The 15463-nt window shown below is 44.8% G+C and overlaps 1 protein-coding gene across 1 annotated transcript in view; it reads left to right on the top strand.

Moving 5' to 3' along the window:
* Positions 1-3: 3 nt before the first annotated feature.
* TCEANC2 (transcription elongation factor A N-terminal and central domain containing 2) overlaps positions 4-15463 on the top strand; it is a 118165-nt gene continuing 102705 nt past the window's right edge. Inside the window, exon 1 of the mRNA XM_078673449.1 lies at positions 4-249. Within this exon, the coding sequence (XP_078529575.1) occupies positions 148-249 (102 nt within the window). The 5' untranslated portion in view covers positions 4-147. The remainder of the gene's footprint in view (positions 250-15463) is intronic.

Here is a 15463-nt window from a genome sequence, read left to right as displayed (position 1 = left end):
AGGAGTTTACGGTAGTGCAACTGTATTATTTGATTGGCTTCTTTAGTCGGCGAAATCTGGCCGTGCTATTTTATTGAGCCAAGCGTGAATGTTCAGCATCGGTTCTGACGCTTTACAAATATAGCAAGGGAAGCCTTGATTTTAACGATGGATAAATTCGTAATTCGAAAACCGAAGAGTGACCCTGACCAAGAAAAGCGTGAGCCAAGGGGAAAGGTGTACCGACAAGCAACCATAGAATCCCTAAAGGTATGGAGCTAATTTTGGAAAAAGAAATACGTAGAAAATTACTATTTGACCCTAGCGGGCATGGTGTTACATAGCTGCCATGAGTGTAATACCTCAAGACAGACCTCGCTGTTTATTTGTGAACAGCACTCATGCTGGAATAGTTCGGTAAATACTTAAAAAGTTAGGGGCAGATTTACAAGAAAGTGACGCATCTGTAGAGATGCGTCACTTTCCCTGCGCCACCCTGAGAAACTCTTGCGCCACCATGTCTGCGCCATATTTACAATACAGCAAAAGACACAAGGTGATGGACGGAATGTTGCACATTGGCAAAACATTCACCCCCAGTCACAGATCTGGGTTAAATCCATCGTTAGTTTGCTCACCACGCCACCCCAGTTCAGACATGGCCATATGCAAATCAGTCTTGATCCTGTGCCTCATGGGAACAGTCCAGCCTGAACTGCCAAGCCATGTCTTCCCTGGCGTAATGAGCACGGGATCCACGTCTGGGCATACCCTTCCTACATAGTGCGAACAGCAAAACACATAGGGTGATGGACGGAATGTTGCACATTGGCAAAACATTCACCCCCAATCGCAGTTCTGGATTTGATCCATTGTTATTTTGCTCACCATGCTACCCCAGTTCAGACATGGCCATATGCCAGATGTCTTCAAACTTTTGTAGGTTGAGCCCCCCCAGCTGAATTTTTTTTGATGTTGGTCCCCCCACCACATGACAGAAATTTCTGGAATCTACAGCCACGCGCACATTCTGGGAATGTTCAGCAAATAATGCTCAATACAATAAGAGTGTTTAGCAAACTGCAGGTTTGTGAGTGGGTGTGGTGAAATGACAGAGGCTTATTACACAGCTCAAAACACCAATTTCCAAGACAAAATGTGTGCAAATTGTTTTTACTAGGATGCTTTATTTTACACATGACATGGATTGATAATAACACCACCAACATAAATGTGACTGGTGTGCCTGTTTTTCAGAGACGGTCAATCTGTGGATCGATTTTCGCTACTATCATCCTCAGGTTGTGCTCCACATCCAGTCTTGAACGATATTCAGTCTTTAATACTCCAAGTGCTAAGAACCCAATCTCACATAAATAGGACGAGCTGAAAGGCAAGAGAGAGATAGCAGTTTCTCCCAAAGCTGGATATTCTGCAGACATTTTCAGCCAAGACAGGGACTGTAAGGGTTGTCAGCCAAGACAGTGCTGTCAGATGTTTTGAGCACTCCCTAGCTCAGAGCTGGTACACGAAAAACAAATCTTCTCTAGAAATCATTAACAAACGTTTTAGGCAGCATTATAATGAGATAATTGCCCACCAACCAGTCATGGATCCGAAGATAGTTGAAAGCCCTCAGAGAAGGCGCTGAACAAACACCTATTTGAGAATTCCTTAGTGGTACGATAAGTTGCTTGCCTGAAGCAGTGGAGGTTTGGGACACGTCAGGCTTATGTTTAAAAAAAAAAGAACTAATAATAAATTAATGATGTTGTCTAGTTTACTTCGGAGTAATGTTGTCTGACAGACTTTGTGATGGCAGGGATATATTAGGGATACTGGGTGCCCTGGGCCAAAACTAATTTGGGGGCCCCTGTTCAGTACCGCTTTGAGTTTAAATGATTTACTTTCAGCTCTGTCGTACCCTATTTAGCCAGGCTACTAACGATGCACAGGCACTGTAGTCGAAATTCTAAAAGCGTTAGCATCTAATATTCAGAGATAGTGATGTGTTTTCACTGTTGTAACAAAGCAGCAGCCCACTAATTTTACAGTGAATAATATCTGTGATATCCTCCAATTTCCCATATGGGAGGACCCGCTTGGATCTAACTTTTTTATGGTTAACTTTTTTATGGTTGTTGCATGAAACAAACACATTTCTCTGCAAATAGTAATAGACTCTCTCACATCAATTCCATTAAAATAAATTAAACAAAACGATATTTGCAAGAATCTGTTTAGGCATTATTCCAGTCCATCAGGGCAAAAACAGAACTGTCTCTATGAAGGGGCCCCTGAAAGTCTGGATTGCAGTGCATTTAGATGTCTCCTTTTGTAATTTAGGACGAAAACCAAAATGGGGCACGACATGCCCATACTTTGTACAGGGGTGAGTGAGGTGACCATATGAATTTGCGTGCGCATGTTAATGCAGAGTGGGACGAATGAATGTATGGTTAGTGTGGGCTTATTGGAGTGAGATTGCAGATTGAGCAGTGAGGGGGACAGGTGAGTTAAGTGTCAAATGAGGGCATGGTGAGTAGTGTGCTCATGTGACTGCAGGGTGAGGTACAGGGTGAACAGCACAAGTCCATTGTTAGTGCAGAGTGATCACTGTGAGTGGAGAGTAAGTGGGTGAATGGTGTGAGTGCATGGTGATCAGTGTGATTGCAAGGTGAGCGGGTGATTGGTGTGAGTACATGGTGATCAGTGTGAGCGCATTGTGATCGCTGTGAGTGCAGAGTGATCACTGTGAGTGGAGGGTAAGTGGGTGAATGGTGTGAGTGCGTCGGGTTCAGTGTGAGGGTGAAAGTGAAGGGCGAGAATGAGAAGTGAGTGGTCTGAATGCAGGGTGCATTACCAGACACTTGAAGTAACTCAGCATGTTATTGACGGCAGCGTAGGGTTTCAAATGTGTTAAACTATTGCTATTATGGCAGTGACCAGGGGCCCCTGTTCGGACCAGCTTTGATTTTATGATCCAGTCTCAGCTCTTTCATGCCTTCTTTGGTCAAATACTAAATGTGTGTACATCTAATATTCAGGGATAGTGATGTGTGTTTTCAGTATGTAACACAGCAGCAGTTCACTAATATTACTGCAAATAATCTGTCACACCCTCCCATTTCTCATATGTGAGGTCCTTTATTGAGCTCAAATAAACTTTTTAAATGGATGTTGCATGATGCCTAAACACATTTTGTCTGCAAAATGTCTGTAATAGACTCTTACACAATAAAAAATGAATGATAGAAAAATGCCATTTACAACATTGTGTTTAAAAAAGGTCATGAGGGCAAGACTATGTAGAACAGAGCTGGCTCTTTCACCCACCTACTCCCACCCCCTTTGAAAGGCTGGGGCCCTGGGCCAGAGCCCACTTTGCCCATGCCTTAAAACTTCTTTGGAAACTTTGTCTCCTTTCTGGGAAGAGGTAACTCTCCCAGAAGGGGGTTAATTCATAGAGCTGAAATGCTTCAGCTGCAGTGAGAGGCAAGGTGTGGAAAAGTAAATTTTGCCATGTTCTGTGTCCCTACGCCCCATCCATCATATGTTATGTATGCATGACCAATATGCATATGTTATTCCCCATTTCTGATTAATGACGCAATTACAGTTGTGTCCACCTCTAATATGTTAATTTCCAGTCCTCGTGAATACTACGAATATCAGGCCTATGTAAAATAATGTTGCCACGTTTCTCAGTGTGCACGTTATTCCATTATAAAGTCCCCGTTTCTAGGCCTCAAAAGGGCCCGGACCCTGGATTCAGCTCCTGTCTCCTGAAAGCCTCGCTGAGGAGCGATACAGCCCCCACCTGTATCCTCGACCTTTCACTTACTTCCCGCCTTGCAGTGCCCGGTGCACCCCGGCTCTGCCTCTAAGTCTGCCAAAAGTATGTTATAGTTCCAGCTATCAGTTCAGTCCTCCTCCTTTGCATTCCTAAGTTACTGAACTGCATCAATAGTTTCCGTCATTGTCTAGCCTACTCGTCTCCACGTTAGAGAAATACTGTATTTAATGGTCATTTAGTATTCTTCATCACGCACTACATGTAGAATAATGCATGGTCCAGTCTTAGAATCAAGTTAGCCTCTCCCCTCATGACTTCTAGTTTATATCAACATGTTCCCTAAACATTAGATACCAGATAGGGTTTAGGTACATGTCGCTCCGACCCTCCAGACTCTAGTCTCTGCTCCTAGCACAGAGTTCGTAGCCCCCAGCTTCTCCTAGTAACACGTCATTGCCAGTTTTCGCGCACCATTAGGTTAGAGGTCCCGGCTCCTTAGGTAGCCCCCTCCTATGTGTCCGCCCATTCATGACATATTCTGTTACGTTTTACTTCACATGTCTAAGTAAACTCCCAGTTACACCACTTATTACTGTTATCTCTCGCGACTGTTACACGTCACGCCTTCTACTCCACCCACTGTTACGCCTACTGCAATGTAATGCTATGTGTTTGCGTTATGTATATAAATGAATGTCTTGTTATTGAATGTTAGCGCGCTCATCCCAGACCAAGCCCCGGCAGCTGCCGGGCCTCTTTTCCCCTGTCATCCTGTTCCTATGCAGGTTGTCCTGATCCTGTCCTTATGCTGTAATAAACCTGCAGAAACTCCTACTACCTCGAATCTTGACTCTTATTTATTGAGCTATCTGTTATTCATTCATTCATCCAAAAATAGGGTATTATTTATTTATTTACCACATAATGGCGCCCGAATAGGGACTTGCCCTTTCCCCACGCGTCGGTGAAGCCACGCCGACCCCCTGACCCTCTGCAGTCGTGACGGAACCATACCGTGCACCTGGCAGACATTTCTGCTTCAAGTATCCCTCAGGCCCACGGAGGAGACGGAGGAGGCGGTCCAGCATCCGAACGAGACGGTGGAGGAACGCGGCGAGTCCCGACCAGAGCCCAAGCCGAGAGTCCAAGGTCCGAGGTATCCGGAGGTCCACCCGTAACTGAAGTCCGAAGTCCGAAGTTCGTCGTCGTAGTCCAGTCCCGTCCGAGGCCTTCCGTTCCGTGCTGCCCGGTGAGTACCATTGCTGGGGTAGTGTCTAGACAGGGTCAGTCTAAATTGACTCTGGTCCGTGGGTTGGTGGTACCCAAGCTCACAAACGAAGTGTTCACCCAGGTGGATACGGGTCTTGATGTGTTCCTTTATGGGACCGGTATGTTCCGTACTGTTTCAGCAGTGCATCCAGTAACTCTAGTCTGTTCCGTTCTCGAGAATTCTGTTCTGTTTTCAGTATTTTCAGGTAGTATTCTGTTCGAACTGTTATTTATAATGTTGTTTAATGTATTTCCAATGTCGTGGTATGCCTGAATTGTTTCCCCAATTGTTATTGTTTTTCGTGTATTGTATTGTGTTCCGATTCAAGTTTAGAATGCCGCTCTTTTCCAAGTTACGTCAGTTAAAAACTAGAAAGGGTCTGCTGGAAGCAGCAGTTCCTGTTCCGCCTAGGGACAGTCCAGGTCACTTTATGTATCAGAAACATGGCATAAGCGCCATATTGTATCTAGATTTATGGGTAGAGTATACCAAACAGTTAGAAGAAAAGTATAGATGGCCCGTATCGGGTACATGGGATGCCGAATGTATCATGCGAGTAGAAGAAGCATTATGGAAAAAGAAAGCCAGACAGTCACAGAAAGATGCCATCGAGTTATGGCGTAAGGAAGCGCATAGAAGAACGGAAAAGGAAGTCAGAAAGTCAGAGTTAAGTAGAGAATCCCAAGAACGAGCCCAAGAAAGAGAATTAATCGAGATAGGTGAACAAGTCAAAACCGAACAGTCAGACAGACAGAGGCATGCCCTTATTAGGGGTATGTATCCTCTCCTTGCCGAAGGCTCGCCAAAAGCGACCCCAGAGGCACCCAGTAATTTCCCGCCACCATTAGTTCCGACCAAGCTACGTCACAAACCGACCGCAGCTGATATTTTTATTTCGTCCTATTTGGACGACACAGTTCCAGAATATGCAAATCCTGTTCGCGCTCCGCTAGTCCCTGTAAATCAGGCACTTCCCGTTCCTCCAGACACCGGAGTACCTGTTACGGTATCCCCGGGTCAGCCTGCCATACAAGTTCAGCCCACGTTACAATTACCGACCCTGCAAGCACGAAGAATGTCAGTCGACGATTCTAGTCTAGGGGCCGCAGGAGGAGGTCCTCCTCAAACCCCGCCGCCACACAAACGTTTATCAGCACTCGAATTACATGCTCAAGCATCACAGCGTACTCCTAAAAGTAATAAGTCTGTTACAGAAATCAGACAAGCCCTTGCCGAATGTGTTTATGATCCAGTTCCAGGCGAATATAATATGGTTTTATATTCCGTACGCGTAAGAAGGGTGACCGAGTATCTAGTCACCTTACCAAATATGAAAGAAGATCTAGACAGAATATATCGTTTCATCCGTACAGGGGATGATCCAGAAAGTATTGGCGAGATCATGTCTCAAAGGAAAGCCGAGATTCAGCTCATGATATTAAAGTTCCTGATCAATTGTCTAATAAGAGAACAAGATTACCCGTCTAAAGATCCCGCCGAAATGAGAATCCTGACAAGGTGGAGTGATAATATAGCCGAGGGTAAGCACAAGACCATTAGTGCCATGGAAAGTATGTACAAGAAAATTCGTAAAGAAATAGTAAGGTTACACGAACAGCGTAAAGCAGCACAAGTAAGTGAGAAAGAAAGTATCTCTGATCCTGAAGAGGAAGACGAGAATCCCGCCAGAATAGCGTATGTAGGGAAATCCAGATTTCCAGATCGCCATTTACGTCTAGAACCCAAGTCTATTTTTCATCATCCAGCACCAGAACGAGAGCCTTGTTCTCTAGAACAAGTATTTCAAGCTACCGATCACATTCTGAAATCACGAGTCGGTTATAGCGAGTTAAGCACCATGCATGAACAAGAATTAGCCCGATCAGCAGTCCGATGGATTACTGATTCTACCACTTTTCCAGACGAAATAGTGGCACAAATGTTTCTGAAACTGCCCCCAGCCGAGCAACGACTGGTGGGTATGTATATGATCCAGCACCTCATTACTCAGTATGAGGGTCAACACTCTGATCCAGGCCCGTTACACGATATCCTGAACGAGTTACTCCAGTACAGATGGAGAGGTCTAGGTACCGATTTAATTAGTGTTATTCTAGAACAGCGTCACAAGTATAGAACGTTCCTGAACCCGCATTTTGTTCACGTCTCACCCCCAGAAAATAAACCATTCTACATAGACAGACAGAATCCGTTACGAGAAGTCCACCCAGTCCAAGGGACGGGTGGCGAAATGCAACGAGTGTTTGTATACACTCCGATTTCAAAGATGGAACTCCTCGAAATGAAAAAGCTAATTCCCTGTCATGACAAAGATCCAGCAGGGTTCCATAGAGAATTAAAAGACATGCTCCGTATGGGAGAATACACGTACCCAGATGTCATTAAAATGTTAAAGGTTCTGCTACCCGCAGGGGTGTATGAAAAGTTAAAGGAAAAAGAATGGGAGGTGGGAGAGAAAAAGATCGATTGGACAGCTCTAGAAGCTGAAGACAAGGCACGAGTACCAGGTACCGGTCTTGGAGATAAATGTAAAGAATTACCAGAATTATTGATTCAAGTTTTACCCAGATTATTGACAACTAGAAAAGAAGACTGGGATGCCATCTCAGCCTGTAAACAGAAACAAGATGAAGACATTAGTGATTTTTATTCTAGATTTGAGAAATGTTTCAGTATTAATAGTGGTCTCAAGACAAGTAGTGAGTCATACCCTCATCTTTTCGTTACCAAATTAGTCGAGAATTCAAGTCCACAAATTAAAAACCGAGTTTTGAAAGTCGAAAGCACCTGGCAAGCAAATACTCCGTCCCAGATGCTCCAGATGCTTCAGTATCACCAGAATAGAATCAGAGAAGAGCAAGAACACGAAAGAAAACGTATGAAAGACACGAAAATGAAAGTGCTAGTTGCACAATCTATTCCTCAAGACAGTCAGAAGAGGGGTCCGATTCAAGCCAGTCATCCTGCAGCTCCCGTTAAAGGGAACTGCAATTATTGTAAACAGCCAGGTCATTTTATAAACGAGTGTGCAGTTCTGAAACACAACATAGCTACTGGTAAGACTAAAGAAAGACCACGTCCGCCGAGACAAGAACAAGTTTCACAGATTCCTCAGTCACAGAATGCACAACAGACAGTTACAGTACCGCAGCCTATTGCTGCAACACAGCACGTTACATCGCAGATGTACCAGTATGCACAGTCTGAGTATCCAGAGTACCAGTCATATTCATGAAACAGCCTAGAGAGGGAGGTAGGCTTGCCTCTCATCGAGATACCTGTAGACCAAGAAGGTCCCTATGTACACAGTCAAGTATTAGGGAAAGACAGAAAGTTTCTGATCGATACAGGGGCAAGTAGGACCACAATTAGTCACGCCGAAGTTCCAGGGGCTCCGCTCTCAGGCTCAAGAAATGTTTCCCTTGGATTTTCAGGAAAACCCATAGTTAATGAAATATCTCAGCCAGTTACTCTAGAAGTAGGTCCATTGTCCCGTACTACTGATCTGTTACTTACTAAGGCATGTCCAGAAAATCTGTTAGGTATTAAGACACTGAAAGAGTTAGGTGCAGTTATTTGCTGTTCCCCAGAGGGAATACGTCTGTTCCTACGTGACTTTAAGGGTCACTATGTATTACGAGATTTTGATTCCAGATTGTCTAATGTTCCGCAGCATTTATGGGCGCAAGGTCCAACTGATGTAGGTTACATGCAAATCACACCCTATCGTGTGACTCTCAAACCAGGTGTAGTGTTACCCCGAATCAGACAGTACAGATTGCCACCTGAGGCTGTAGCAGCCTTATCCAAAATTATTGACGAGCTCATGGCTCAAGGAGTAGTTGTAGAAACTGACTCCAATGTATGCAATTCTCCGATCATTCCAGTCATGAAACGTACTGATCCAAATGCACCCCCAGTATATCGATTAGTGATTGATTTACGAGAGCTTAATAAATGTATTATTCCTCAGTATCCAGTTGTTCCAGACATTTCTTCCCTGTTAACTGCCATTGATTCCGAAGCCATGTTTTTCACTGTTATTGACCTCAAGAATGCATTTTTTAGTGTTCCAATTCATCCAGACAGCCAGTTTCTTTTCGGATTTTGTTTAAATGGAAGGAGCTATATGTTTACACGCGCTCCTCAAGGTTTCACAGAAAGCCCTAGTATTTACAGTCAAGCACTCAAGAGACAACTAGACAATATTCACATGCCAACTGACACTGCCCTGCTCCAGTATGTCGATGATCTACTGATCACAGCCCGTTCTGAACGTGCTTGCGAGCGAGCATCACTTACAGTTCTGTATTTTCTAGCCGAGATGGGGCACAAGGTGTCACCTTCAAAGCTTCAATTCTGTGTCCAGCAAGTGGTATACTTAGGACACTTGCTGTCCAAGAGGGGTAGGCGGTTGACACCCGACCGTATCCAGTTAATAGCGAATCTTCTCCAGCCCAGAACCCAGAAGGAGGTACGTGCTTTTATCGGCCTTACTTCTTATTGTAGACAATGGATTCCCCAGTATGCATTTCTAGCCAAGCCACTGATACAGTTAACGACACAGGAGGCAGCCGTATCGACTGTCCTCCCTTGGACATCTGAACATACACTTAGTTTCAACGAGTTAAAGAAAGCCCTATGCCAAGCTCCAGTTCTAGCTACACCGAACTACAGTAAGCCTTTTACACTTTTCGTTACAGAACGCGAAGGTACAGCATTATCTGTTCTTACACAAGATCAAGCAGGTCAATACAAGCCCTGTGCTTATTTTTCAAGCACATTAGATCCAGTCGCCCAGGCGTTGCCTGCGTGCCTCAAGTCAGTTGCAGCCACAGCACTAGCTATCAGACAAAGTGATTCCATAGTTTTAGGACATTCCCTGACAGTACAAGTTCCACATTCAGTAGAAGTTCTTTTAAACCGAACACAAACTCAGCACTTGACAATTGCACGTTTAACAGGTTATGAATTGACACTGTTCCAGCCACACATAGAAATTAGACGCTGCAATGTCCTGAATCCTGCTACACTGTTACCATCAGTTAATTCAAATCCAGACACACATGACTGTGTGGAAGTAGTTAACGTTACGACAAAGCCAAGACAAGACCTGACAGACATTCCGTTACCAGATCCTGACCTGACACTTTATGTGGATGGTTCATGTATGAGAACTAGTACAGGAGAACTAGTCGCCGCATATGCAGTGACTACTGACACTGAAGTTATTGAAACACACCGTATTGATACCCTGTCCGCTCAAGCAGCAGAGCTAGTTGCTCTGACACAAGCCTGTATACACGCCAAGAACCTGAAGGTTAATGTTTACACAGATTCACGTTACGCATTCGGAGTTGTACACGACTTCGGAGTGCTCTGGCAGGAGAGAGGTTTTATGACTTCTCATGGAACCAAGATTCAGCATGGTCTCCTTATTCAAGCTCTGTTAGATGCCATACATTTACCGACATCTATTGCTATCATGAAGTGCAAAGCACATACGAAAGTTACTGACATTATTTCCCAAGGTAATGATCTAGCAGACCGCACAGCCAAGCTTACAGCACAGACACCAGACATTCCAGTAAACATGACACATACTCCAGATCTGATTACATGCATGACAGTTAAGGACCCTACACAAGATGTCATAGATATTCAGTTACATGCTACTCCCGATGAAATCAAGAAATGGTCTGTACAAGGAGGGGTCCAGACAGATCAAGGATGGTTAACGAAGGGTAGAGCCACATGGTTTCTCCCCGATTCTATGGTTCAAGTTATTATCAATACCGCACATAGTCCAGCACATTTAGGAGAAAAAGCTATGTTAGACAGTATCCAGAACATTTGGTTCAACAAGCATTTACGAGCTGCAGCCAAGCAGAAAGTCCGTACCTGTATGATATGTTGCCAGTTTAATCCAGGTAAAAGTGTCCCGGTGGAACAAGGTGGTTTCCAGCCCCCTGACCACCCTTTTGAGGTCCTCCAGATGGATTATATTCAGATGGAGCGATGTCGAGGTTTCAAGTATGTCCTTGTAGTTGTATGCGCTTTGTCCAGGTGGACAGAAGCATATCCAGTCCCAGATTACACAGCCGCGACCACTGCCAAGCAGCTGGTTCGTGAATTCTTCCCTAGATACGGACTCCCTAGAGTCGTATATTCTGATAACGGTCAGCCATTCTCATCCGAACTCATGAAACACGTTTCCCTGTTGTTAGGGTACCAGTGGAAGTTCCATTGTGTACGCCATCCAGAAGCAGCTGGACTAGTCGAAAGACATAATCAGACTCTGAAAATCCGTATAGCAAAAGTCTGTAAAGACAAGGGTGTGGACTGGTTAGTAGCTTTGCCAGTCGCTCTATTTTACATGCGTATGGTCGCACATTCCAGATCAGGTCTGTCCCCGTATGAGGTCGTATTCGGCCGCCCCCCTAACATGTGGGGTACTCCTAGACCCCGAAGTATTACCGATGTTTCATGTAATATGCTGACAGATTACCTAGCTTCCTTGATGTCTGCCCTCAACTCATGTCGTTCACAGGTTGCCGCCGCATTTCCAGACAATACAGAGGTGGCACCGCACGAGATCGTTCCAGGATCCTTGGTGATGGTCCGCAATTTTGACAGATCAAGTCCGCTGGAACCACGTTGGAAGGAGCCACGTCAGGTCCTCTTGACCACCCGAACTGCCGTCAAGTTAGAAGGCAGGAAGGGGTGGGTCCACCTCTCTCATGTAAAACTTTTCAAAGGACCAAAGCCAGACTTCAAAGACATTGCCAAGAACATTTCCCCGGATTCGAAGGATTGCCAGAACATTGTTTTAAAGGACTGTCCCGCACCAGACTTTATTACAACCCCTCCCTTGGTAGAGAAAACTCCGCAGCAGGAGTATAAGTTAAAGCTCAGGTCTAATAAGTCAGCCAGTTTGATTGTATAAGTCCTCCCCTAGGTGAAACGGTTAGACTGTTTCTGACATGTATAAAATAGACCCCCATAGTGAGAGAGTCAGTCGAAGTTCACTGCAATGCATCGTTTTTCTAAGTTTCATATTATTTCTTAGCATAATGACTTCCTGCACCAGTTATGCTTTCTATCTGTGTTTTCCAGTTCCTCATGTAAATATGTCTGCTCATATTACAGTAGAGCACACGTTTAGTGATCTGCCTCCTCACGAATATTCATACCGCCTCGCCATGCGTAATAACACATTCATCCGTATGTTACATTATTCACACCAGACCAGCAATGCCACTAATTGTTGGGTGTGTGGTCGACTCCCCCCTTTCCAGACATCGAAGGGAGTTCTGCCACTGTTTCCTTATCCATTTTCACACAATGGTTCGTGTGGAGCATGGTCCACGTTAACGTCATCCTCAACAGATATGTTTTTTCTTAACAGTACATGTTTCCCAGACAAGCAAGGTTTCCCCCATAGAACAGGTTTAGATCTAGAAAATGAAGTATATAATTTAGGAAATTATTCGTCGAATTTCATGGTTCTGAATGTTCAGTCTGATACTACTCCAGACTCACCCGCTATTTCAGTACTACCAGTCAAAGGCGAATTATGTGTCCGTAGTTATGGTTCTGTACATATAGGTCATAGTGAATGTACTACTGTTATCCAGTATAGTGACAGTGGGAAATCTATTTTTATAGCTTCACGTCATTCTTATTTTGTTTGTGGTCAAACTGCATATGTCCGTCTGCCCCTCGATTGGGAGGGAACCTGTTACATTGCTTTCCTACTGCCACCTGTTTTTCTAGCCCCACCTGATTATCATAGGAATTCTTCTTAGTACACACTAGACACAAGAGAAATCTCCCGATTGTCGATTATACTGAAACCGCCGCAGAGCAATTCATTGATATAGATAAAGGTGTTTTCCCTTATTTAGGTACAGTTGTAAATAGTAAGTTAATTCGTAGGTTAACAAGAACCCTTGAAGCTGTAGTAGATGAGACTGCCTCTGCTCTAGGTAACTTAACTGAAGAACAATCCTTTATGAGAATTGTCGTTTTACAGAATCGTCTCGTCCTTGACGTCATACTGGCCGATAGGGGCGGGGCCTGTAGAATTCTCGGATCCAGTTGTTGCATTTTCATTCCAAATAACGCGCCGTCTGTTTATTCAGCTATAACCAGACTCCATAAAATTGCCCATCTGTTACATCAAGATCCAGGCACCTGGACATGGTCCGGTTGGTTCTGGAATGTAATTTCCGCATGGGGATGGAAAGTCCTGTCCTTTCTAGGTATTGCAGTAGCGATCATATTTAGCTGCTGCCTCTGTATACAATGTGGCCCTGCGATTTGCAGCATGTGTGCTACCTCTTGTATTCCTAGTCCCAAGCCCCGTTCTAAATCCCGTTCCAAGACAATTCGAGACGAGCAAATGGTACTGTATGAAATGATAGACGGTATCATGAATATTGATGTTTCCTGATGGAAACGTAGTGACAAGGAGGGAATGTGGAAAAGTAAATTTTGCCATGTTCTGTGTCCCTACGCCCCATCCATCATATGTTATGTATGCATGACCAATATGCATATGTTATTCCCCATTTCTGATTAATGACGCAATTACAGTTGTGTCCACCTCTAATATGTTAATTTCCAGTCCTCGTGAATACTACGAATATCAGGCCTATGTAAAATAATGTTGCCACGTTTCTCAGTGTGCACGTTATTCCATTATAAAGTCCCCGTTTCTAGGCCTCAAAAGGGCCCGGACCCTGGATTCAGCTCCTGTCTCCTGAAAGCCTCGCTGAGGAGCGATACAGCCCCCACCTGTATCCTCGACCTTTCACTTACTTCCCGCCTTGCAGTGCCCGGTGCACCCCGGCTCTGCCTCTAAGTCTGCCAAAAGTATGTTATAGTTCCAGCTATCAGTTCAGTCCTCCTCCTTTGCATTCCTAAGTTACTGAACTGCATCAATAGTTTCCGTCATTGTCTAGCCTACTCGTCTCCACGTTAGAGAAATACTGTATTTAATGGTCATTTAGTATTCTTCATCACGCACTACATGTAGAATAATGCATGGTCCAGTCTTAGAATCAAGTTAGCCTCTCCCCTCATGACTTCTAGTTTATATCAACATGTTCCCTAAACATTAGATACCAGATAGGGTTTAGGTACATGTCGCTCCGACCCTCCAGACTCTAGTCTCTGCTCCTAGCACAGAGTTCGTAGCCCCCAGCTTCTCCTAGTAACACGTCATTGCCAGTTTTCGCGCACCATTAGGTTAGAGGTCCCGGCTCCTTAGGTAGCCCCCTCCTATGTGTCCGCCCATTCATGACATATTCTGTTACGTTTTACTTCACATGTCTAAGTAAACTCCCAGTTACACCACTTATTACTGTTATCTCTCGCGACTGTTACACGTCACGCCTTCTACTCCACCCACTGTTACGCCTACTGCAATGTAATGCTATGTGTTTGCGTTATGTATATAAATGAATGTCTTGTTATTGAATGTTAGCGCGCTCATCCCAGACCAAGCCCCGGCAGCTGCCGGGCCTCTTTTCCCCTGTCATCCTGTTCCTATGCAGGTTGTCCTGATCCTGTCCTTATGCTGTAATAAACCTGCAGAAACTCCTACTACCTCGAATCTTGACTCTTATTTATTGAGCTATCTGTTATTCATTCATTCATCCAAAAATAGGGTATTATTTATTTATTTACCACAAAGGAGTCTCCTCTGCTAAAACCGAAAGCGTGTCTGTTTGTTTGTTTGCTTTCGATTTTAGCAGAGGAGACTCATTGCCTCCCACTGCAGCTGAAGTGTGTCAGCTCTGTGAATTAACCCCCTCCTGGGAGAGTTAACAAGACAAAAGAACTGGCATATAGTGCCCCATTGATCTCCACTCCCCGTCCCCCCCCAACCATACCGGACTCCTCCAAGAAGACTTGCATGGACGCAGGGAACAAAGGTCAGATTGGAGTGGAGTGCGCGCCCTCCCTGGGATGGTGTCGCGCCCCACAGATTGAAGAACTCTGCCATATGCTAATCAGTCTTGACCCTGTGCCTCATGGGAACAGTCCAGCCCAAACTTCCAAGCCATGTCTTCCCTGGACCGGAATCAAGCATCCTAGGACCGGTTTCTGGCTATCAGCCGTCATCAGCCAGGATAGCTTGACTCCAGTGGCGTAATGAGCACGGGACCCACGTCTGATGGACGGAATGTTGCACATTGGCAAAACATTCACCCCCAGTCACAGATCTGGGTTTAATCCATCGTTATTTTGCTCACCACGCCACCCAAGTTGAGACATGGCCATTTGCAAATCAGTCTTGACCCTGTGCCTCATGGGAACAGTCCATCTCGAACTGCCAAGCCATGTCTTCCCTGGACCGGAATCAAGCATCCTAGGACCGGTTTCTGGCT

This window comes from Lissotriton helveticus, chromosome 1_2 (assembly GCF_964261635.1).
Source record: "Lissotriton helveticus chromosome 1_2, aLisHel1.1, whole genome shotgun sequence".
NCBI lineage: Eukaryota > Metazoa > Chordata > Amphibia > Caudata > Salamandridae > Lissotriton > Lissotriton helveticus.
Note: the sequence above shows the minus strand (reverse complement) of the source record. Positions and strands in the feature narration are given on the sequence as shown.